Source organism: Gossypium arboreum, chromosome 13 (genome assembly GCF_025698485.1).
Source record: "Gossypium arboreum isolate Shixiya-1 chromosome 13, ASM2569848v2, whole genome shotgun sequence".
NCBI lineage: Eukaryota > Viridiplantae > Streptophyta > Magnoliopsida > Malvales > Malvaceae > Gossypium > Gossypium arboreum.
The window spans coordinates 104,005,035-104,032,151 of record NC_069082.1 but is presented as its reverse complement, the minus strand read 5'-3'; the positions used below and the strand labels follow the sequence as shown (position 1 = coordinate 104,032,151).

At 33.8% G+C, this 27,117-nt stretch overlaps 1 protein-coding gene across 1 annotated transcript; it reads left to right on the top strand.

The window, feature by feature from the left end:
* The first annotated feature begins 5,361 nt into the window (after nt 1-5,361).
* LOC108468750 (uncharacterized) lies at nt 5,362-6,177 on the top strand. Its single transcript, XM_017769607.1, has 4 exons — nt 5,362-5,625; nt 5,746-5,841; nt 5,953-6,012; nt 6,079-6,177. Exons 1-4 carry the CDS (start codon nt 5,362-5,364, stop codon nt 6,175-6,177), a joined length of 519 nt encoding a protein of 172 aa, XP_017625096.1.
* Nucleotides 6,178-27,117: the final 20,940 nt, after the last annotated feature.

The window sequence follows — 27,117 nt, the reverse complement described above, 5'->3', positions numbered from 1 at the left end:
AAAAATGTTCCTTTCAATTGGGATAATTAGTGCCAGAGGAGTTTGAGACATTGAAGCAAATGTTAACCGAGGCATCATTTCTGACCTTACCGAAGTCAAGAAAGGACTTTGTTGTATGCAGTGATGCTTCTCTGAGTGGTTTAGGCTGTGTATTGATGCAAGATGGAAAAGTCATACCTTATGCATCTTGACTGTTGAAGCCACATGAGCGCAACTACCCGATACATGATTTGGAGTTAGCTGCAGTAATCTTTGCATTGAAAATTTAGAAGCATTACTTGTATGGTGAGAAATGTTACATTTACACTGATCATAAGTCTTAAATATCTTTCTTCGCAAAAGGAGTTGAATCTGAGACAAAGATAGTGGATTGAGCTTCTGAAAGATTATGATTGTGTAATAGATTATCATCCAGGAAAAACAAATGTAGTAGCTGATGCATTGAACAGAAAAGCTGCGGTTGAATTACGGGCAATGTTCTCTTGGCTTAGTATTAATGATGATGGAAGCTTGCTAGCTGAATTAAGAGTTATGCTGGTAATGTTTGACCAAATTAGAACAGCCCAACTAGAAGATGAAAAGTTGATGAAGAGAAAAGAGATGGTGTAGAATGTTATGGTAGAAAATTTTAGTATTGATGAACATGATTGTTTGAGGTTCTAGAATCGAATTTGTATTCCAGCTACTTTTAAACTAAAAGAGTTGATTCTCCGAGAAGCACATGATGGTACTTTTGCTTTACACCCTGCTGGAACGAAGATGTATCAGAATTTACGGGAGTTATACTGGTGGCCAGGGATGAAGAAAGTTATAGTTGAATTTGTTGGCTAATGTCTAACTTGTCAGCGAGTAAAGGTAGAACATCAGGTACCTCCAGTTTTGTGACAGCCTATTAGTATTCCTGAGTGGAAATAGGATTGCATTACTATGGATTTTGTAATGGGATTGCCACTATCAGCGAGTAAAAAGAACGCCATTTGGGTAATTGTGGATCGACTCACAAAGTCAACTCATTTTATAGCAGTTAGAACTAACTGGTCACTGTAGAATATTGCTGAGGTTTATATTTAGGACATTGTGAGATTACATGGTATTCATGTATCTATTATTTTAGACCGGATCTACAGTTTACATCGAGATTTTGGAGGTAATTGCATGATTCTTTGGGTACTAAACTTAATTTCAGCACTGCATTTCATCCACAAACTGACGAACAGTCTGAGTGGGTAATTCAAATTTTGGAAGACATGTTACGGGCTTGTATCATTGACTTCGAATCAAGTTGGGAACGTTTTTTACCCTTGGCTGAATTTATTTATAATAATAGTTTCCAATCTAGTATTCAAATGGCCCCGTATGAGGCTCTATATTGTAGAAGATGTAAATCGCCTGTATGTTGGACAGAATTGAATGAAAGAAAAATAGTTGGGCCAGAGTTTGATTCAAGAGACAGAGGAAATAGTTAAAAAAATTAAAGATAGACTGAAAGTAGCCTTTGATAGACAGAAATCTTATGCAGATTTGAAACGACAAGATATAGAGTATTCCGTTGGTGATAAGGTATTCCTCAAAGTATCACCTTGGAAGAAAGTTTTGAGATTTGGCCAGAAAGGAAAATTAAGTCCTTATTATATCGGGTCGTATGAAATAGTAGAAAGAATCGGACCAGTTACTTATGGACTCACTTTGCCTCCAGGGTTACAGAAGATTCACGATGTTTTTCATGTTTCTATGCTTCGGAGATATAGATCGGATCCTTCTCATATTGTTCCCACTAAAGATATTGAAATTCGACCGAATTTGTTTTATGAAGAAGAGCCACTGCAAATATTAGCTAGAGAAGTAAAGGAGTTGAGAAACAAACGGGTTCCTTTAGTGAAAGTGTTATGGAGAAGTCACAGTATTGAGGAAGCAACTTGGGAACCGGAAGAAACAATGAGAGCGCAATATCCTCATCTCTTCTTAGGTAAATTTCAAGGACAAAATTTATTAAGGGGGAGAAATGTAATAACCCAAAATTCACGAGCATCAGAAAAGTACATTATCAGGCCTCCGTCTTAGCGAAATGGGTTCATAAATAATTATTATAAATATTTATGAGCGTAGTGATGTATTCAATTAGGTTTTGATTAGGTGAATTTAACTTAATTAAGAGTAATTAGCAAAAATGACTAAAGTGAATAAAGATTAATAGTCTAATTATAGATCAAAATAAAATAAAGGGGGCTAAATAGGAAATTATGCCTATTTTAAGAGGTGAGGCGGCATATGTTTAAAAGATCTAAGATTTTTACATGATATTTATTAGATTAATGATATTATTATTATTAAATAAATTAAAATAAAGACAAATGTATGATGATAAAATTGTACATATGTAATATATGTATTTGTACACTTGTAATATAATTGTATATTTTCTCAAATTTTAAGTAAAAGATATTTTATATATTAAATTATTATATTAATAAAATATTATATTAATTAGATAAAAAGTATATTATAAATTAAATTAAATTAAATTATTATATTATAAAATAAATTGAATTGTAACAAATGTATGGTAATAAAAATATACATTTGTAAAAATCATATTTGTACAATTGTAATTTAAATACATAATTTACTTATAATTTAAGTATAAAGATATTTTATAATTATTAATTATTAATTAAATTAAATATAATATAAAGTAAATAAGTTAAAAGAAAGGAAACAAATAAAGAAAAGCAGAAACAAAAAGCCATTTCAAAACAGAGCAAGGAAAGGAGAAAAAGAAAAGAAAGAAAAATAAAGGGAAAAACTAGGGTTTTAAGGTTTGAAGCTTTAATAGGTAAGTCAATTAAGCCATTTTCTTTTAATTTTGATAAGTCATTTTCTTTTAATTTTGATGTTTTAGAAGCTTTAGAATAAAGTTTTGTTGAATTTAAGTTGAAATTTTGGAAGTTCTTAGATTTTTTAACATGGTTCATGTTGAACAAATTGTTGAATTAGCAGTTTAATTGAATGAATTTTTAGTTAGAATTGATTAAAGAATTAAATTGTAAAAGAAGCTATTAGTTTTACATAGTAGGGACTGAATTGCAAGAATTTTGAAATTAGGGTTTTATGATGAAATTTAGATAGTTATGTCTAAGTTTGGATGAAATTTGAGTAGAAATAAAGTATGAATTGAGATAGAAAATTAAGTGAATTTAGTTAAGACTAAATTGAAATTAAAGTAGAAAATTGAATAGAAATTCAATTAATTAGATATAAATTAGTAGTGTATTAATGATTATGAAATTATCTTAATTTTTCATAGCTAATATCGCACCTGAGGCATCCACGAAGAAAAAAAAAGAAAAAGTGGACGAGGAGTAGACACGAGAATCACGGTTTGTATTATTATAATTTAAACTACTATTTATTAAATGTTATATTTAAATTTATGTGTATGGTAAGTAAAATTTTAAGGTAAGTATTAATATTGAAATGAATGAAATTGAGATGAAGTATGAGTATGTATAGATATTTGATAGTATACTGATTTGAAAGTGGAAAATTATATTAAATTGAATTGTGATTAAATTGAGAATGATTTGAATTGAAAATATGAGAAAGTGATTGAATTGAAATATGAAAATTGAATACCCTATTAACTAGTCGGGCTGAGTCGGATATAGTTGGCATGCCATAGGATTGAAAGGATTTGAGGATTTTTCAGTTTGGCCAAGGAGACACTGATGTTACTATATTTCTTCGGACTATCCAAAGAGGCACTTAGTGTCGTTCTAGTGTGTTTGGATGGGTTATTCTGGTGTGTTTGGGTGGATTATTCTGGTATGTTTGGGTTGATCATTCTGGTGTGTTTGGTTGGATTATTTTGGTGTGTTTGGTTCGATCCGTGTATCCACTAAGGTCCGAGTCTTGTTAGTAGGGGTAAATAAATGAAATGAGAAAATTGAATGAGTTTGATCGATAGATCTACTGAAAGTATGAGAAAGCGGGATTATGAATTAAAATGTGAATTGAATTTGAGATATGAGATTTGCAAGCATGAACCTAAGGTTCATGAATTGATCGAAGATTCGAATTGTTGATATGTGATATCAGTTGATGAATTATTATAAATGAAGTATCAATTTGAATGTAAATTAATTCTTATGATTTACATTGTTACATATTTGATGCTTATAGAACATTAATGTTATTTAGTTTGAATTATGGTAATACCACTGAGTATAGGAATACTCAGTGTACGGTTGTTTCTGTGTGCAAGTTAGTAGAAGTAAAAGGTCCCGGTTCAGCATTCAAATCAATCCAAACTTCAGAGACAATTTGGTGATGTAATCCCTCTTTTGGTAAAAGTGGCATGTACTTAGGTATTGTATAAATTATATACTTGAGTCTTGAAACTTTGGGCTATAAGTATGAAATGAATTAGTATGGCATATTTGGTAAAATGTGGCATGAAACTAAAATGGGAAATAAAAGAAATTATTAGTTCAATTAAAAAGTTATTTATGAGTGATCAAGTAGATAAATTGTTAAATTAATGTTGTAGGCATAATTAGGTATGTTTGAGTGTGGAAATGTATGGTTTGTTATATTGATTGCAAATTGGTTGTGGTTTGAAAATTTCAGGGAAGGTTAGATGTTTATAAAAGGGTTATATTGAGTTAAAAAAATTTACGAAAATTTTTTGGAGTACTCGAACTAGTCATGTTCCACTTTTAATACATGTTTTGGACCTTGAGGGTCCATTATAGGGATTTAATAATTAATTATACTATGTATGTTATTGATTTGTGAATTATTTGTAAATTGTCTGATATGTCCGGTTATGCTCCATAACCCTGTTCTGGCGAAGGTTTAGGGTTAAGGGGGTGTTACAGACTGGATCCTAAGAAGATAGAGATTATTTTAGATTAGAAGTAGCCCAAGAATGTGATTGAGCTTCGGAGTTTGCTGGGTTTCACAGGATACTATCGAAGATTTGTTGAGGGGTTTTCTTTGATAGCAACACCTTTGGCTAAATGGCTATGTAGGAATGCTCCATTTGTTTGGACTATTGAACAACAAGCGAGCTTTGAGAAGCTCTAGTTGGTTTTGACTTAGGCACCTATTTTGATTCAGCCTAAACCTAAAAAGGAGTTTGTTGTTTATAGTGATGCTTCACATACTGGTTTGGGTTGTGTATAGATGCAAGAAGGTAATGTGGTTGCTTAGGCGTTTAGATAACTTAAGCAGCACGAGGGCAATTATCCGACTCATGACCTTGAGCTTGCTGCGATTATTTTTGCACTTAAGATTTGGGAGCATTATTTGTATGGTGAGAGGTGTATCATCTACACCGATTATCAAAGTCTTAAGTACCTCATGACTCAGCAGGAGTTGAATCTTAGGCAGCATTGTTGGATTAAGTTGCTTAAGGATTATGATTGTTCGACTGAGTACCATCCCGGTAAGGGCAACATGGTGGCCGATGCACTTAGTCAAAGATCCATGAATAATTTGGGGACGATGTTTGCTCGCCTAAGTTTATTTGATGATGGTGAGATTCTAGCCGAGTTGCAGGTTAAGCAGTCTTTGTTGGATGAGATTAAAAGTAATCAACTTTTGGATGAATCTTTGATTAGTCAGGTTCAACAGATGAATAAGGGTAAGACTATAGATTTTAGGTATAATGATGATGGTATCTTGTGTTTTTGGGGTCATATCTATGTGCCTAAGGTTATGGATTTAAGACAATCTATTATATAGAAAGTGCATAGTAGCTCTCGTGCTATACATCCTGGTGGTGATAAGATGTATCGTGACCTCTATGACTTGTATTGGTGGCCTGGGCTAAAATGTGAGGTAAACAATTTTGTGTCCCACTGCTTGACATGCCAGTAGGTTAAGGCTGAGGACAAACTTCCTTCTAGATTGCTTCAACCCGTTAAAATTACATTATGGAAATGGGAACAGGTGACTATGGATTTCATTAGTGGGTTGCCTTCAACACCCACTAAGAAGGATTCGGATTGGGTTATTGTGGATTGGTTAACTAAGTCTATACACTTCATTCCAGTTAGGTTCTACTACTCTTTGTAGATGTTGGTGAAGCTTTATGTTTCTGAGATTGTCAAACTTCATGGGGTTCCAATATCTATCATTTCGAATTGGGATCCTCGTTTTACTTCCTGTTTTTAGCATAAGTTACATGAAGCTTTGGATACGTGACTGGATTTTAGTAGGACTTTTCATCCTCAGACTGATGGTCAGTCTGAGAGAATAATTCAGATTTTGGAGGATATGCTTCGGAGTTGTGTGATTGATTTTCGAGGGAGTTGAGAGGAGTTTTTGTCGCTAGTTGAATTTGCTTATAATAATTGCTTTGAATCTAGCATTCAGATGGTGCCCTATGAGGCTATTTATGGTAAGAAATGTCGCACTCCACTTTGTTAGACTGAGTTGGGAGAAAGGAAAATTTTGGGTCTCGAATTAGTGGCTGAGACTGAGGATAAAGTTTGTCTGGTTCGAGATAAAATTAAGGCCATTTTTTATTAAAAGAAGTCTTACGCGAACCTTAAGAGGTGAGAGATTGAGTATGAAGTAGGGGACCATGTCTTCTTTAAGGTGTCTTCGTGGAAAAAAGTTCTCAAGTTTGGTTATAAGGGCAAGTTATTCCCTCGTTTCTTTGGGCCGTATTAGATTTTGAGCCGAGTTGGGCCGGTTGCTTATTAGCTTGAGTTGCATCCAGAGTTGTATCGCATCCATGACGTCTTCTACGTGTCTATGCTGAAACGTTATCGATCTGATCCTTCACATGTGGTTCTAATGGAGGAGATTGAGTTAAGGCCAAATTTTCCCTACGGGAGGAGCCGATACAGATTTTGGAGCATGAGGTTAAATTTTTAAGAAGAAAGACCATTCCTTTGGTTAAAGTACTTTGGAAGAATCATGGTTCCAAGGAAGCCACGTAGGAGCTTGAGGATTTGATGCGTCAGTAGTATCCTTATCTCTTTGAGCAGGTAAATTTCGTGGTCAAAATTTCTTTAAGGAGGGGAGAGTTGTACACCCCAAAATTTCTTAGATTTTAATTTCGTAAGCTTTCTAAATAATTTGTTTTGGTTTGGTGTTTAAGTGGTTTGCATGTTTGTTTTAAATCATGAGTTCGATTCCAATGTTTTGAGATTTTCTAATTTCATTTTGAATTATGCCCAAATTAAGTCTTTGGGTTTATCTTTTAATTTCATTAATTGTTGACAAGAGAAATGGGTTGGTTCAATGGTTGTGCTTCTATAAACTCATTGGTCTTGTGATTGAGCCTTTGTGCAAGCAATATGTAGTTATTTTTGCTAATTCTTGATTATGTTACTTGGGTGGAGGAGATAATTTGTTTTCTATGGAGTAACTTTAGGGATGTGTATCTGATTTGTTGGGTAGTTGTGAGGAGTGGGAAGTTTCATTGATTTGGAATTTTTTTAAATAATTATTATCCAAAATAATAAAAAGGGTTTTCACAAAATTTTATTTCTCCTGTCGTTTTTCCCAAATATTTTTCTCACGTCACATTATATTTTTTCCTTTCTCTTCTTGCTTTGCTTCTTTTGATTGCTTCAAGAATTTAACTAGCTCGGGTGTTGTCGTGTTCTGATGTGTTGATTGATTACCAATCGATCATTGGGGAAGTATTCGTTATTGAACTGTTATTGGAGGTTTTTGGAGTTTTTGATTTGAAACAGTATTCTTTCTTTCTTGTAAATGAACCTCCAACGAATTAAGAATAGACTTTGGTTTTTGTTATGTTTGGGGTAAATACTCGAACGTTGAATTTTAGGACTATTTTTTGGTGAAATTGTAGGTTTGATTGATATTAAAATCGATGAGTTTAGGTGTTTTGTGTAGGATTTGGGGTGTGATTCTTGTGTGGGTTATCGAATTATCAATAGGTGTGTGACAATGATCCTTAAACTTGATAGAAACTTGAAAAAAATCATGAAACATGGGCTATTTTTCGAAACTTCCCAGTGCCACACTGCAGTGTGTCAGGCCGTGTGGTAGATAGTGCAGACCACATGGGCTAGGTTTTTGGGTCTTGTGGGCCTTTTTGCCAAATTTGAAGGCCTGGTTAGGGACTGTTTAAGGGACTTGAAACTTGGGTCTGTAGGCATCGTATGGAGCCAGAAAGTATAAGTTTCAGTACGTAAAGATATATGAATAAGTTTAGGAGGTATGTTAAAAGGAAGATATGTTATCATTAAACTATATGTTATGTTATGATTTGTATGAAAGTATGTAAGTTTGTATGCTGTATGACCTACGATATATGTATGTATGATATGTGATTATGATATGTTAGTGTTTTGGGGTGGATATGATATGATGGTGGAAGAGTTATATGGCAATTTTTCTTCAATTATAGCGGTTAGTCCTCAAATTTATTCATGGCAGCTCAGCAACAACTATATGAGTGGCACACTGCCGCATTTTGGTGTGATTGGATGGATGAACTTTTGCAGTCTTATATGGTGTAATTGGTTGGACGGAGATGGTGTGTAATGGATGGAGGTAGGACTTAATATGATATGATATGCTTTGGTACGAAATGACATGATATGATACAATACGGTATGATATTACTAAATATACTTCGATTGAATTATGATATGCAATGAGACAATCTATTGATTATGATTACTTGTATTAACATTATAGGCTTAATCACATACTAGGCTTAAAGCTCACATTTTTGCTTGATTTGTCTCATGTAACACCCCTAACCCGTATCCGTCGCCAGAGTAAGGTTACAAAGCGTTACCGGAGTTTTCAAATCAAACAAACATAAATATCAACTTATCAAATAATATCAATAAACATTTTAAAACCAATTGTAACATGCATATTGTCCTTTAAACAAGTCCTCGAGGTTCTAAATACGCGTTAGAAACAAATCGGGACTAAATCGAAAACTCAGAGAATTTTTCAGAAAATAATGAAATTTTCAACACTGCAGGGGTCACACGGCCAAGAGATACTCCTATGTCTCAGGCCGTATGGGCATTCAAAGAAAGGACACACGACTGTGTATCAGCTCCTGTCCGTCCCCGTGTAACTTACTGACTTGGGTCACACGGCCAAGCCATATGCCTGTCTACCAGGCCATGTGCTAGGCCGTGTAACAACCTGACTTGCAATCTTTTTAAAGCTATAGGGGACATACAGTTGAGACACACGCCGTGTCTCTACTCAAAAATAGGTCATTTTTCATGCCATTTTTCTCACCTATCTTAGCATTGAACCTACATCCAAATTTGCACATATATACAAGTATTCAAATTGCATTAAAACCAAGCATAATAAGCAATCCTAATATGTTATAAATATATCCAACCAATATGCCCAAAGGCACCTTAATTATAATATCAAACCATGTACAACCATATATTTAAATTTACCATAGCATTCACTACTTTCAAAACTAAGCATACCTCATCAAATGTCACTTAAATTACCTAACATCCAAACATAAAAAAGGTACCAAATCACCACATTTCAAACATATCACCTAACCTTTATAACATACATTTTTAAACTAGTCCTTCATCTTTATTTATTTAAACACCTATTCAACATAAATACTAGCATAACAACTTAAATTCATCATTATTAAACCATTCACAAGTGATTGCATCCAGTCATTTTATCAAGTCAAAAGATACATATATAACTTAGAAACAATGGGTCCAAATACATAACTTAGTAGTTCATTTTTACACCAAAATTAACTTGACACATAGAAATATATACTTATAGCCACATATACATGCCACAATCCCAAAAGTGTTCAAAAGCTACTAACAAAGATGGATAATGAGCCAAAGTTTCAATCCATCCCCAATCAGCAGAAGAAATCTACAAAATGACACACAAACACGTATAAGCTTATAAAGCTTAGTAAAGCTTAGTAAGTACATAGAAACTCATTTAACTTAACATTAAATGCATGAACTTTTATTTTATTTGATTAATGTTACCGAAATATAACCACGACACCAAAGTGTTATCAGGAGTACCGAAGTACAGCAGGGGCACGTAAATGTGATAAAGGGTATAATTATATAATAATTAACTACTTGATTATAAAATAGTACAATAGGGGCATGTAAGTGCAATTAGGGATATAATTATATAGTAATTAACTACTTGATTTTAAAATAGTACAACAGGGGCATGTAAGTGCGATCATGGATATAATTATATAATAATTAACTACTTGATTATAAAATAAAAATACATCAATAAATCAAATGATATAATTTAATTACTATGAACTTACATCGACAACTATCGCATAGGAGTACGAATGGTTATTTTGCGATTTTTGCCTTTCATTGATTTAGATCCGGACGAGATTTATCTTGATCTAAATAAATATATTCAACCAATTTAATAACTATTCTATTTAATTCAATGCAAATTCACATGCTTGCAAAGTTACTCTTTTGACCCTAAACTTTTGATTTCTTTTCAATTTAGTCTTTAGCTCATAAAAATTGAATATTCATGCAATTCAACCTCAACCCACAATTCAACCTCAACCCACCCTAGCCGAATATCTATTAGGTCACTAGAAAGTCCTATATTTCATTTAATTCACAATTTCACCATGTATAGTTTTCTACTTTTCAATTCAAGACCCTATTTACCAATTTCATGAAAAATCACTTAACAAAAATTGTTTGTCTATCAACAACTAACCATTTTATTCCATAAAACATTAAAACTCTTACACGTTCATCAATGGAAAAACCCTAACAATTTAATAGTTTCACAATTTAGTCCCTGGGTAGTTTCACAATTTAGTCCCTAGGCTAGCTAGATTAAGCTACAACGATCCCGAAAATATAAAAATCATTAAAAACTAACCTAAAAAATGAACACATGCATGGACCAAGCTAGCCGAAACTTCAAAGCATCAAAAATGGTGTTTTTCCTAGCTTATTTCAGTGGAAGATGAACATAAAAGATTATACTTTTGTCTTTTCTTTAGTTTAATTAACTTTATTTACTAAATTACACATTTAACCTTTTAATTAACCTTTAAAAACAACATATATAATGTCCATAATTGTCCACTCATTATAATCGTGGTATAATTACAACATAAACCCTCTAAAAATTTAAAATCATAACTATTAAATCCCTTTTGCTTATAGAACTCAAGTTTTGCACCTTTTGCAATTTAATCCTTTATACCAAATTAAGCATGTAAATGGTAAAATTTCTTGACAAAATTTTCATAAGATAATACTAACATGCTATAGATATTAAAATAATAATAAAATAATTATTCTCACATCGAATTTTTGGTTCCAAAACCATTATTCCGATTTTAGTGAAAATGGGCTGTTACATTTTAGGTGACCCTCTAACTTAGGATTGGACGTAGACTCTGGAGCTTGGGTTTCACATTTTTGATTTAAGTGATATGGACTACATTTTTGTTTAATATGAAAATTTTTAACTTTCTTGGGTTTTGTTTATTTTTGGACATTTTATGTTTTGTTTAGATTGTTAGGACTATGCTGGTAATTATTATGCAAAAGCCTTTATCTTTTAAATGACGCTTAATTTAAGATAACTAAAGATAATAAACCATGGTTTTATAAACAATACGCTATATATTTTTCTGCTGCAAAACCAATCGAAAATCTCTAAATGTTTTAGCGCACAAATGTTTTCAAATAAATTGGTTTTGAATTTAGTAATACTTTTAAGATGTTATTATTGAAATTGCTATGTTTTACAAAGAGTTAATCAAATTGAACTCTCTTTCCGCTGAAAATGTTTTTCATCAAAATTAAACATTTGTTGCTTTGTGTGTACAATGCAATTTCCATAATTTGACCGTAACGTTTTTGACGAGTATGGGGAGTTACATGTTTGGCTGATCATTTTTTTTTTAATGTCCAATGGAATGAACCAAGAGTTTCTAATAACATTTGGAACTAAATTGATAATGTTTGAAAATGTTAGAAATTGAAGTGTGTCAAAAAAAAATACCAAAGTGAGAAAAATAATATACTAAAGTGTACATTAATCCTAATACTTTTATCAACATAAATTTATTATGAATAATTTATTTTAGTTTAAGTAAATTAAGTGATTTATAAATTATTCAAATTTAGCTTGTTTATTCAAATCGAATACAAGTTAAAACAGATTGAGTTCGGACATTATATAAACATATAAATTTAATTACATTTAATTTTCTAAATATTATAATTTATTATATTTAAATGAATATACATGATTTATCTATATAACTCAATATAAAAGGAAGGTCCAGAAGGGCCTTACTTCATTGTCGCGTTGATCATAATGCTTTTTTTTTTTGTATTATCGATAGATTGTTAAATTTCAATTTTGGTCTTTTATTACACTTAAATTTTAATTTTAATTTTAATTTTTTAATATAATTTGGTCTCTATATATTTAATTTTATTAATTAATTCAAACAGCTAATGTCATTAAATTTTCTATTAAAATGTTACGTGATTCTATATAATTTGAAAATAGACTTTTAAATCCAAAAGGTAAAAAGACTAAATTTCAAATGTATAACTAAATAATTAAAAAATTAGTTGGTGATTTCGCTATGGTTAGGGTTTTTTCTCCTAAGTTTTTTCGTTACTTTTGTCTGCATCTTGCACAGTTGTTGATTTTAGTTTTTTCTTTTGCGATTCTTTTGAGTTACAGTAATCTGTCTTTTGTTTCCTTATTGGGGCTCTATGTAACAGCCCGATTTAAGGCCAAAACGGAATAGTGGTTTTGAAACCACGAATCTGAGGTTAAAAAAAAATTATTTTGATTAAGTTTTAGTGTTTATATTATGATTGCATAATCGTGTGAAAATTTCGTTGCGAAATTTTATCGATTGGGTGTTTAATTTGACGTTTAGGACTAAATTGAAATAGGTGAAAAATATGTGTGTTCTTGTTCATAAAGTACTTGATTGAAATGGGGGTTTTAAGTAGAGGTCCTTAAATGGCAATTAGACCATTATACTTTATATGGACAAAAATTTGGACATGGATGGAATTTTTAGAAAGTTTAGTAGTAAGGGCATTTTGGTCATTTGTATAATAAATGAAATAAAATGGGAAAAATAACACAAAAATGTGTCCATCTTCATTTAGCTTGGCTGAAACTTGCATGTTCTCCATAGCTAGGGTTTGTTTCAAGCTTTCAAGTTCAATAGTAAGTGCATTCAAGCCCCGTTTTTAATGTTCTTTACATTTTTGAAATCCTCGTAGCTCGGTTTACCTATTTCTACCATTATTTCGAGTTAGGGTTTATGTTTAAAAATTTACACATGAATGATATGCATGTATTTTGATCTTTTATGGTAGAATATGAATGTTTGAGGTTAGGAGAATGATCTTTTCTAAGTGATTTTTAGCGAAAACGAGCAAAACGGTATAATTGGTAAAAATACCTAATGCTCATAAGTGCATGTTAGAGTGAGAATTTGATGTTGTCATAGAAGAGAAAAATGATCAACATGTCATAAAACATAATAATAAGGGTTGAAATTAAATTTACGAGCTAGGGGTAAAATTGTAATTTTGTAAAAGTTTGGGGTCAAAAATGTAATTTTTTCATAATGTGATTTTTGGATTGAAATAAATAGTATGAGTATTAAATGAGCTAAATGTGTTGTTATAGATCAAGAAAGGCGTGGAATCGACCTCGAACGGGGGAAGGAAAAAGTTTTGGACTAAATTGCAAAATTTCCATATTTTGCACCGAGGTAAGTTTGTATGTAAATAATATATTAACTTCATTTACATTTTTATATTTCAGCCTATTATATATATTTTAGCTGATTTTGAAGCATAAATCGACTATTGGAAGAATGGAAATAAGTAATAGAGAGAAAAACCCCGGTTGAACATTCGGAAAGATTGAATAATATAGATGGAGCGTAGCTAGGTCACATGTATGGTGCTGAGTGCACATCATGTGTACAAGAGAGCTACGAGATACTATGTAGTAGCTAGGTCACATGTGTGATACGGGATGTATCCCATGTAGACAAGAGAGCTACGGGAGAGATAAATGTAGCTAGGTCGCATGTGTGATTCCAAGTGAAGGACACCATGTAGACAAGAGAGCTAAGAGATAAATTGGCTAGGTCACATGGGTGGTACTAAGTGTTCACCATGTGTACAAGAGAGACGAATTATATGAAATATGATGGTGGGGCTGTGTGCTGAAACCATCAAGTATCGAGGATTGATCCGAATTGTTCAACAGGATGGTTTTAAGGTGACATTGTAATCATGGACCTATACTTGTGATGTATGAAATGTGATGAAAATGAATTGTGATATGCATGTTAAAATGAGGTTAATACAAAGAAAGTGTGAAAGAGTGAATTAGCAATAATACTGTTTTGGACAGTCACAGTGACGTGAATTTGAAAAATCACCAAAAATAGTAGGAATTTAATTAGAGGCTGAATGAGATATGAAATTAAAGCTTAATGAGTCTATTCCCATGTAAAAGAAACATAGCAAGTAAAGGAACTCTATATTTTGAGATATTTTTATTTGTGTGTGACTCGCTCAGAATGACTATGTGATCCCCTGTTCTAACTTTGAAAAATCAATAAAAATTTTAGAAAACAAATTAAGAAATATAGTTTATATTTATAGTCTAGTTTTAAATGAAATATATTTCATGGATATTTGAATTGTGTACTGGGAGAAATTCAATTCGTAGTGGACAGAGGTTAGATCAGTCGAGCTGTATAAGAGGGGAAACTTTAACTAATAAACTGTACTAATTGGCTGGACCAAAAATTCTAGAAAACTTTTAGTAAGAAGTAATATGAGTCTAGTTTCAAGAAAATTTTACGTATTTGAATTTTGAGTTTTGTAACTCAAGTTATGATTTATTTAGTGAATATGTCGCAGGAGAGACAGCTTGACCAAAGTGGAGTAAATAGTAAAATTAAAAAGTAGATACACTTGAGTTATTATGTAAACATATTAAATTCTTTATTCATTATTTATATACTTGCTTACTAAGCTATAAGCTTAATTTCTTTTCTCTCTTTAGTGTCGTCCAGCTTGCACTGGAGTCAAGGATCGTTGAAGATCTGCCTACACTATCAATACTTTTGGGTATTTGAACTGAACATTTTGAATTATGGCATGTATAGTAGACTTAGTTATTTTGTTACGTGTCATAATTGTCTAGGTTTAAAATATTAATTATAGTATCTGACCGATTATTTTGTACGAAGCCTTTGAAATTGGCTAGTATTGTTAAAGGCATATGTTATAATGATTCATGATCTAATTGCACACCCTATTTTTGTCTCGGTTTTATTAAATAGTATGTACTATGATTTGTTAATTCCTCGTACCCTATTCCGGCGACGGATACGGCTAAGGGGTGTTACACTCTACCCCCTGATTCAATATGGAAGAAGATCTTGCAAGATTAAACATCGATGATGAGGAGGAAGATCCAATGTTGGAAAAAGTCGAGGAGGAAGATTATGACGATGATTTCAATCTATGTTTAGTAGGAAAAGCTTTAAACAATGGAGTTGTCTACTTTCCTTGAGGAATGTTTTGGCAGAACTATGGCACCCAATTGAGGGGGTCACTATATCCAAATTGGAAGAAAAATGAATCCTCTTTCATTTTGTAACACCCCACGCTAGTACCCTTCGTCGGGATGAAATACGAGGCATTATCTAACCTTAAACTTGTCCTTTCATACATTTCTGAGTCACCAAACTCGACTCAATATAAAACTTTTTCAATTTCTATTTTAAACTTCTTATCATAGGCCTATGAGTCCCAAATCGACCATTGGATACTATTCGGGCTCAACCCGGGTCATTAAGCCATCTATAGAAAATTTGTCTTTGAAACAGGGCAAACGCCTATGTAGAAGGGCAACACACTCGTATGGAAGGGCAACACGCCCGTGTGACCAATTCGACATGGTCAGGCTATTGGCCCGTGTGACTCACATGGCCTAAGCAATACAGGGACACGCCCGTGCCCTTCATCCGTGTGGAAATAATTTTAAATGCACACCTACAGGGGTTTTCAGACGGCCTAGCACATGCCCGTGTCCTAACTCGTGTGCAAAAACCTAGACATTCTATTTCTAACGTCAGCATACCCAAAATGTCACACGGCTGAGACAAACGGCCATGTCTCTGCCCGTATGTTTACTATCATGCATACTGACTTGAAATTTTTACATGCAGGGGACACACAGTCGGACTACACGCCCATAGGGCAGACCATGTGCCACACACGGCCTAGACACATGCCCGTGTGTCTACCAGTATGGACAATATAAGGCTATTTACCAAGCCTATTTGTCACCCTTACCTACACAACCTACATAATAGCAACCACAATCAAGATAAGACTATCTCATGCAACCAAATCAGCCACAATAGACAACTTTCCATTTGTGCATTTCACTCATCTATGAAAATAAAATCTTTGTATATAAATCAAAATAAATGTTCACCATCATTCAAGGTCTAATATAAAATGAGGGATTTATCCTAAGCTAGCACATTCTGCCAAATTGATAATAACCCAAAACACAAGCCTAATTCCCTATACATGCCATATTCAAAAAATAAATCAAACTATACCGAATGCTTCGATTGATAGTGTGATCAATATCTCTGACTTCCATTGATCCTTGAGCTAGATAGGCGGCAGTATAAGAAAAATGAAAAAGGAGAGGGAGTAAGTATAAAGCTTAGTAAGTTGCACATAAATAATTATACAACATAACTTTACCATTCATCAACAAGTATCATAATACACAAGTGGCATAAGCAAAACTTACTCATCAATATTCAATACACCTCATATAGCATATATCAAGCTCACATTTCATACATACCATATAGGTACCTGTACCATTCGCAACACGGTTATACTTTCCTTGTTAACTTGAAATCATACTTTCACTATTGAACCATTTGGACATTATCAGATATTTATTTAGCCTCAAACATTGGGTCAAGTGCCGATGCCATGTCCCAGACATGGTTTTACACAAGTTCTAGCATATCTGTGCCGTTGCCATGTCCCAGACATGGTCTTACATTGACACATCTTGTAGCCGATGCATGTCCCAGACATTTCTTACACTGGCTTATGTCTTGAGGCCGAAGCATGTCCTAGACATGTCTTACACTAGCACTCATCTCAATGTCGATGCCATGTCCCAGACATGGTCTTATAGTAGCTCTCAAAATGTGGCCGATGCATGTCCCAGACTCTTACACTAGCTCACACAAGTGACCCAAACGTCATGGCATGAATATCCGATTTATTTCCTAAAGTTCAATCAGGAATTCTACTACCTCTATTCTCATCACATTTTCTCATTTCCACAATCAAGAAATTTATGCTATAATAATTTCAATACAATTCAAATACATATATTATTTATGTAGTTGTACTACTTACATACAACTTACCTCGGATTACAAAATGTGGCGACTAGTCGATTTAGTCGATTTGCTTGGCTTCCCCCCAGTCTAGGTCCGGATTTGGTATTTCTTGATCTATAATAACAAAATGCAATTATTTAATCACTTTATCAACATAGGCACCCAACAATTTATAGTTGGGCAAAATGACCAATTTGCCCCTAGATTTTTGCAAAATGACCATTTTACCCCTAAGCCCGAAAATCGATTTTTATCGAATTTATTCACATCTTAAGCCTATTCGACCACTTTCTATTCTTATAGCAACTCCAAATTCCCACTATTTCACACACTTATCCTCTATTTTACAATTTATGCAAAATAATCCTTTTAAGTGTTTTCATGCTAACACCTTTCACAAAAGTTGTTTATAAGACATCCAAGACTCATTTTCTTCCATAAAAACTCAGCAAACATTACAGATCCTTTCATCTCAAAATCCTACACTCTTGATCATTTTGCAAAATAGTACCCTCTTTTGAAAGCTCATGCTTCAAGGGTCTCAAAAATTGTAAAAATCATCAAGAAAAACTATCAAGATCACTTACTTATGAGGATTACAAGTTGCTAAAATTTTTAAGCTTTTAAACCCCTTTCAATGGCTGATTTTTTATGCAGAAAAAAGATGAAAAAGGGATGATATCATTTTTCCTTTATTTACTCCTATTTTAGTCAAAATAAGCCACCTAACTTACCAAACTTTGAAAATTTGACCACATTTGTCTCCTATGGCTGGCCATGCCTCCCTAAAGGGTATAATTTCCCTTTAATGACCCCAAATTTAGGTTATATAGCTATTTCATATCTTTAGCTATCAATTTAGGACTTTTGCATTTTATGCGATTTAGTCCTTTTTCTCAGTTAAGCTCACAAACGCTAAAATTACTTCACAAAATTTTTCATGCACTCTTAAAAACATGCTATAATATCAAAATAATAATAAAATAATTTCTATGACTTCAAATTTATGGTCCCGAGACCACTATTCTGACTAGGCCCAAAATTAGGCTATTACGGATTTCTTTAATGAGGTGGACATTCGAAGAGTGGTTAATGAGATGCCATGGTTTTTTAATTGACATTTAATTATCCTACATTGGTTGGTAAAAAGGGAGGATCCAATACAATTCCTTCTATTCTTCATAGACTTTTAGGTAAAATCCACAATTTACCACCGGGATGTATGTCTAAAAACATGGCAAAACAACTAGGTAATTTTAATGGGGTATTTTTAGAATACAACTCTGTAATTATCACACAAGGAGTGTGGAAATTCAGGTGTATCAAGGTCAAACTCGATTTGAGAAACTCGATTAAAAGAAGGAAGTGTGTTATTTATGGACAAGGTAGGTCGACTTATGCTACTTTCCAATATTGAAAATTATCACTTTTTTATTTTCTTTGTTGGAAACTTGGGCATGGGGAAAGTTTCTACCATTTCGAGTAACAATAGGTACACAAAAGGTGTTATTTGGGTAAGATATCTCATTACGTGCAGTGCCAATGAGGACACTGACCGCCAGTAAGTGGTTACGAGAAGCGTCGATTGATATGGTAAGAGTTGGATCTAATTTGAATCATAGAAAGGAGATGGGGCAGTTAGAACTCATGACCATCTATCATCTAAATAGAGATAAGGGGAAAGGAGCAATTATGGAATGGAGCAACATATGATTTCATAATCGTCAGGATTGGGAGGAATATAGCAAAAAGGATGAAAGTACTTCAGAACCCCCTAAAGGAGATGGAGATGAGGTGGATACAGAAAACTATCCTATCGGTCCAGTGGAAGGAAAGAAGCGAGAATGTGTAGGTCATGTTTACAACAAAAACAAAATCCTATTGGAAATAGACTCAAATAATGGTATATCGGTGGCTACTGGTAAACTGGCTGACCGATCGACATGAAAACCTTGAGTTGGAACGTCTGTGGGTTGGGGCGACCATGGACGGTAAAACGTCTCAAAAATATATTGAGACAAATTCAGCCTCAACTTTTGTTTCTAATTGAAACGAAGGCCTGTTCAAGAAAAATGAAAAAATAATAAGAAAATCGTGTGGTTATTCCAATGGAATTGATGTTGGTGCTGAGGGTCAATGGGGGACTATCACTTGGGTGGAAAAATAACATTCAAATTACTTTAAAAAAACTTTTCTGGTTCTCATATTGATGCTGATGTTCAGGGAGATAATGGGGAAGCTCCTTGGAGATTCACAAGATTTTATGGAACTTCTGTTGAAAGTTAAAGGAAAGAATCTTGGAATATGTTGAGATGTCTTAAGGCAGATAATCAATCCTTCAATGAAGTGATGTTCTCTTTTGAAAAAAAAAAAGGTGGCAGGTTGTGAGAAGAAATGCAAATGGAGGTTTTTAAGAATGCATTGGAGTAACGTGATTTAATGATTTGGGCTTCCAAGGGCAATGGTTTACTTGGGAAAGGGGGAGATTGGCCACTAATAATATAAGAGGGAGGTACGATAAAGGTGTGGCAAATTCAAAATGGTGGATATGGTTTCCAGAATAATCAGTTTTTCATCTTACTCATAATTTTTCAGATTACTATCCAGTTCTAATGGAAATGCTGGAAAGATGAAATAAAGTTTCGGTAAGAAGACATTTCCTTTTTTGGTTTAATGCTGACTGGGTCCTCGAGAGAGATTTAGAGGATCAAGAAAAATAAAGTTGGGCAAGGAATGAGAAAGAGTTTCCCAAAAAGCTCAAAAATTTGGGCCAATTCCTTATGGAGTGGAGTCGAATAAATAATAGGAGATGTAAACAACGAAAGGAGGAGTTGAATGCAAAGCTAGTTTCACTAAACAATGAAGATCCTAAAGAAGAAATAATAGAGGAAATAACAAATGTTAAATTAGCACTCAACATGGAAGCTGATAAGGACGAATTGTTTTAGTAGCAACGTGCGAGAGCTAATTGGCTTCATATGGGTGACAGGAAGACCTTTTTTTCACAATTTTTTATCCTATCGAAAATAGAGGAACACGGTTAGAGGGCTTGAACATAGTGGGTGGAAGGAGAAGTTGAGTTACTAGAACTGGCGACTGACAATTAGTGAACAACATTAACCAATGTATTCTGAACAATATTAATGATGAGCTAATAGTGAGTTTGAAGGAAGAAGACATAATTGAAATGTTGAAAGCAATGGCATCCCTAAAAGCTTCTAGTAAGGATAGTTTTCCCTCTTTCTTTTTTCAAAAATATTGGCATATAGTAGGAAAAGACGTTATTAGGTTCTGTTTGGAAATTTTGAACAATGATAAAGAGATTGCTGAAATTAACAACATCAATATCGTGTTAATTCCTAAAATTTAGACACCAAAAAATATGAGTCAGTTTAAACCTATTAGGTTGCGTAATGTTATTTACAAAATCATTTCAAAGGCAATTGTCAACAGATTTAGAAAAGCTCTTAATGAGTGTATAGCAGAAACACAAAGTGCATTTGTTTCCACTAGACAAATTACTGACAATATTCTGGTGGCTTATGAGTTGTTACACTTTTTCAAAAAGAAATGACAAAGACATGAAAATTTTGCATTAAAACTTGATATAAGCAAAGCTTATGATAGAATGGAATGGGTGATTTTAGAAAAGATGATGAGAACCCTTGGATTCTATGAAAAATGGATTACGTTAGTCATAAGATGTGTGAAAAGTGTGTCTTATTCAGTTCTGTTAAATAGGAGTCAAGGAAGAAATTTTAAACCAACAAAGGGTTTAAGGCAGGGTGACCCTTTAAGCCCATATATATTTATTTCACGCGCAGAAGGATTCTCAACTCACTTATTTTTTTGCAAATGATAAGTGGCGTAAAGGTGCGGAGAAGGGGTGCTCCTTTAACTCACTTATTTTTTTGTAGATAATAGCATACTGTTAGGAAAGGCAACAAATGAAGGAGCGTTGACTATGAAGAAAATTATAAAGGAATCTAAGGATATGCCAGGTCAATTGGTAAATTTTGATAAAAAGCTGATTTATTTCAGTACAATACTTGAGAAAGGGATAGAATTCAGATTGGCAGTATGCTAGGTGTTAGAATTATGAAGAATCCTGAAAAATACCTCGGATTACCTACAATGGTGGGGAGAAGGAAAAAAAATGTGTTTGTTGACATAAAAGAAAATTTTATTAAAAGAATTAAAAGTTAGAGTGTTTGAAATCTTTCAATAGGAGGTAAGGAATTTTTTACTAAATTCATTCTTCACGCTATTCTAATTTATGCCATGCGATGTTTTCTTTTGCCTGTTTCATTATGCCAAGAATTAGAAAGTCTCATGGGCAAATTTTGGTGGCATAATTTAATTACGAATAAAGGAATCCATTGGTGTGCTTGGAAGTCTATGTATACTCCAAAGGCGTTAGAGGGAATTGGTTTTAGAGATTTATCAAATTTTAATAAAGAACTTTTAACAAAACAAGGGTGGAAACTAATTATGAATCCCACAAGCCTAATTGTGCGAACATTGAAAGCTAAATATTATCCAAGAATGGATTTCATGAACGCAGAGTTAGGAGCTCACCTGTCTTTTACATGGAGGAGCATTTGGGGTGCACGAAACATTTTAGAGGATGGCATTGGTTGGAGAATTGAGAATGATAGATTGGTGAATATTTGGAATGACAATTGGATTTCAGGCCCTGGGAAGGGAAATTTAGAGTTTAGACCATAAATGTTAGATTTACGATTGTTGTAGACCTTATTAATGAGGATAACTATACCTAGAAGGTTGATGTGATTGAAGGACTGTTTATAGAGGAGCAAGCGTTGAAAATTTTGTCTATCCTTCTTATAAATAGCAGCTTGCTAGATGCACTTGTGTGGAAGGGAGACAGTACGAGGGGATTCTCCATCAAAAGTGAATACAAATGGTGCATTACAACAAACTAGAGCAGGACAAATATAGACACTAACTTACATAACAATGATATCAAAGCTTTCTACACAAGGCTATGGAATCTTAAAATTCCAAATAAAATTAGAATACATCTATGCAAGATTTCACAAAATTTCTTGCCTAGTTTTCAAATTTTATAGATCCGAAGATTACAGGATGAGGCCCGATGTCTAATTTGTGCAATAGAAAATGAATCAGTGGCTTATATCTTCTAAGATTGTGTGGTTGTAAAACAAGTGCTTTAGGAGGTTGGCTTGATGATCTTGCAAACAGAAAAAAATCAAGAATGAAAAATTTGGTTAGTGTGTGTTTTTGACAGAATGAACAACACACAAATTGTAAATATCGCTATTACTTTTAGGGCAATCTGGCATTTTAGAAATAAATTAGTCCATGAAGGGATAAGAGAGAGGGTTAGTGAGGTAGTCAATTCCATTAAGGCATATGTAGCAGAACTCAACCAATTAGAGGAGTTATCATCAAGCCAAAGCTTACAAATGGAAACCCAATGGAAACCCCCAGATGGGGACACAATAAAAGTAAATTTTGATTCTTCCTATCAACAACAACTACAAAGAGCAATAGCAAGAATTGTATTAAGCGATAATCTAGGAAAGATAATGGGGGTATGCACTTGCCTAAACAATAACGTTTGAGACCCAGTAACGGCCGAAGCACATGCCTGCTTATAGGCGGTCATTTATGCTGAGGAAATGGGTTTCAACAATATTAAAGTTGATGCACATGATTCTAGAAAAATTACAAGCCAAAGAGGCTGATATATCTGTTATAAGTAATATTATAAAGGAGATTCAATAGCGAAAGCCAATGTTTAGAGTTTTTACCTTACGATTTGTCCCACGGTTGGCAAACAAAGGTGCACATGATATGGCAGTGTGGGGGCATCGATGTGAAGGCCTGAGATACTGGGTAGAGGAAGCCCCACCGAAGGTCAAAAGCATTATAGGAGTAGAGTAAGGGGAAAGAATGTTTTCTTTGGTTATCTGAGCCTAGAGTGGGTGTTGAAACTCTGTCATTGAGAGATACTTTGAGGAGCTCAAAATCATGGAGATGTGGGGAATCAGAAAGAGTTTTATGATTGAAGCCTTGTACGGGGTTGCCATTCTCGAAGGTTTGTTGGCTGGTGTATCTGAGCTTTAAAAATAGTGAGGAAGATGTTTGATTTAGGAAAGTTTTATTTAAGTTAGGTTAGGAAATGTTTTGCTTTCTATTTTGTGTTTGTCTTTTTAGTTTTTTATGGTCCTTTCTGCTTTTATGGGAATAGGATTATTTTGGGTTTACCCAAGACACCACAATTTCACTTGGCTAATCTATTGCCAGCTGAAAAGGACGAGTTTTGAGGTGTAGTAGGGTATTTATGTTTTTATTTTTTGCTTTACCCCCTTTAATGAAATACATCGGTAGTTGATTAAAAAAAATTCAAATGTATGATTTGTTTTAAGACTTAAAGTCATGATTATTTGAATCGAACTAGATTGGCTGATCGAATCAGAAACTGACCAGGATATTTGTTCAGAGATAAGCATCAAGTCGATTGACCTAGAAATCAATACAGAATAGTTGGATAAATTTTTTTTAATATTTTTCATTTTTATGACTTTTTAAAATCAAAACCGTACAAGCCAATGATCTTATATGTCCACTTCTGAAAACCTTTTTTAGATTATGCAAAATGTGGGTAGACCATACGAATAAATAATGGAAGTATCACAAATATATTTACAATTTTATTAATTAAATTCTTGAATTGATAAAATTTGTAACAACCCTTACCCAAGTCCGAGGCCAGGACTGGGCACAAGGCATTACCATACTTAATCACATGTATACAATGGTTTCCAAGTCACCAAGACTTAATCAAATTTAAAGCTCTTTTAAAATTTGTTTAAACTCCTTAATGTGCGCTTACAAGGCCTCAAACTTCCATTGGAAACCATTTGGAACCAACTAAATAAAAAATAACTCTTGTAACAGGGCACACGCTCTTGTGGAAAGGCAACAAGGCCGTGTGGCCGTTACAACATGGCTGTGTTGATGGCCTGTGTGACACACACGGCCTAATCATCTAGGGACACGGCCTTGTCCCATACCTGTGTGAATTAAATTCTAAATTCGAACCTACAGGAGTTCTCACACGGCTTGACACATGCCCGTGTCCCTCACACGGCCATGACACTCCCATGTCCTAGCCCGTGTATAAAAACCTTGACATTCTGTTTCTGACGTCAGCATCCAATTTAGGGCACATGGCCAAGGCACATGCCCGTGTGCTAGGCCGTGCCCTTCACACGGCTGAGACACACGATCTTGTCTCAACCCGTGTGTTTACTACCCTGCATACTGACTTGCAATGTTTACATGCAAAGGACACACAGTTGGACAACACGCCCATGGGGATGGCCGTGTGTCACACACTGCCTAGACATACGCCCATCTATCTACCCGTGTGGACAAATGCAAGGCTATTTTCCGCCCTTGTTATCATGCACACAAGCTTACTTACATTGGCCATTAACATGGCACCTTTGGACATTTAATTATCCACAACCATGACAAGATCATGGCAACTTTATATCACAACATACATACTCAAAACATCATATCATCACCCTCGATTTAACTAACGAGCATTCATTCCCCAATGAATATAACTCAGTACATACACGAAATTATAAGCCATATCTCAATGGCGTAGACACTTGCATAATCAAATAATTAACATAAGCCATCATTCATGGCTATATACAATTAGGACCATAACCATCCTAGGCTGGCCCATTTGACCATTTTAGCAATTACACAATTACAAAATACAAGTGCCTATACATGCCATAAACTCAAGTGCTTGAATACTTATACCTCAAATGGTAGCTTGGTAGTGTGATAGCATCTCCAGCGATCTCCAACCCGAGCTTGCATTATTATCCTATAGGAGATGAGAAAGGAAGGGGAGTAAGTTTTAAAGCTTAGTAAGTCGTATGCAAAGGTTAAATAACTATTTACATTCGTTTATTTATCTACTCATTCATAAGTATATTATTAACAATTTTCACTAAACTTCAGGGTTGCTTCTTACTCATTCCGGACGCTTACTCTTTTATCTTACAATCTCGGATTTCATGCCTTGGCATTAAGTTAATAATCATAACCTTTCCACTATAGTCTATCATATTATTTATAGGCGTCGTACTACACCATAACTCAATTAGGCCCTAAGGCCTGACGCATGATCTTCACCAAATCTTAGTATACATCACACATGATTTCTACCGAATCTTAGAGTACATCATCTTATCATAAGGGTGGATCATTAATCCAAAGGTTATCTATATCGCATAAGTATAACATATTCATGTACAATTCTCACCATATGTTTATCACACATTGAATTCACTACTCATAGTTTTGTCGTACATACCTTTGTCATCTCGTGAGATAATCACTTACTTGCTCATTCTTTGGCATGCGAGTTGAAATAAAAATTTAAGCATGCAAATACGTTAGGTCACATCTCAATTTGGCCCGACACCTACCACGTAATCATCATCTATAATTGCCACACATCTACTTCTCAATATACATATATTCCATCAATCACAATAGTTAATGTGCAATCATTACCATTATGGTCCAGAGTTCACAATTATGAGCTACGTATGTGTTCGTTTACTCAGAATAACTTCATTTTCATACACATTTTTTATTTACCCGTTGAACTCTTCAAGATCCATAAAGGATACTTGGGGATCTCATATACTTATCATCTTACCAATGCCATATCCCAGATATGGTCTTATATGGAGTCTCATAGCGATGCCATATCCCGAATATGGTCTGACACAATTTCAATATCTTTATGTCATACCAACGTATCCTAATCATCCCTAGGTTCAACTGGGACTTTCATTACTTCGAATCTTTATCGAATGATATCATTCATACATACAAGAGCAATTATACAATTTATGAAATATTAAGAACTTAGTACATAACATAATGTTGATTTACTTACACACGAACTTACCTCATCATACCAAAATGTGAGCAACTTTTTCGGCTTAGTCCGTTAGCTTGGCTTTTGCCCCGTCCAGGCCCGGATTTTGTAATTCTTGATTTAAATATAGAAAATTCATTCATTTAAATTATCATATCAATCTAGTTCCTAATATTTTACAATTTGGGCAAAATGACCATTTTGCCCTTAAACTTTTACAAAATGGCCATTTTACCCTTGGGTCCGGAAATCGATTTTTATCGAATTTCCTTATTAACCAAGCCTAGACGACAATTTATTCCTCTTATAACAATCCCAAATTTTCACTATTTCACACCATTACAACCTATTTCATAACTTTTACAAATTAGTCCTATTAGGGGTTTTTATGAAAAATCCTTTAACAAAGGTTGTTTATTTAACAACCATAGCTCATATTCTTCCATAAAATTTCAGTTAAAAACACATATGTTTTCATGGTAAAACCCTAGACTCTTAACCATTTTGCAAAATAGTCCCCTCAATAGCTAGATTAAGCTTTAGGGGTTCCAAAAATACAAAAAACATCAAGAAAGACTACCAAGAAGACTTACTTGTAAGAGCTTAAGGTTGCTAAAAATTTTTAAGCTTCCATTGTTATTTTCTTGAAGAAAAATTGGTGGAGAAA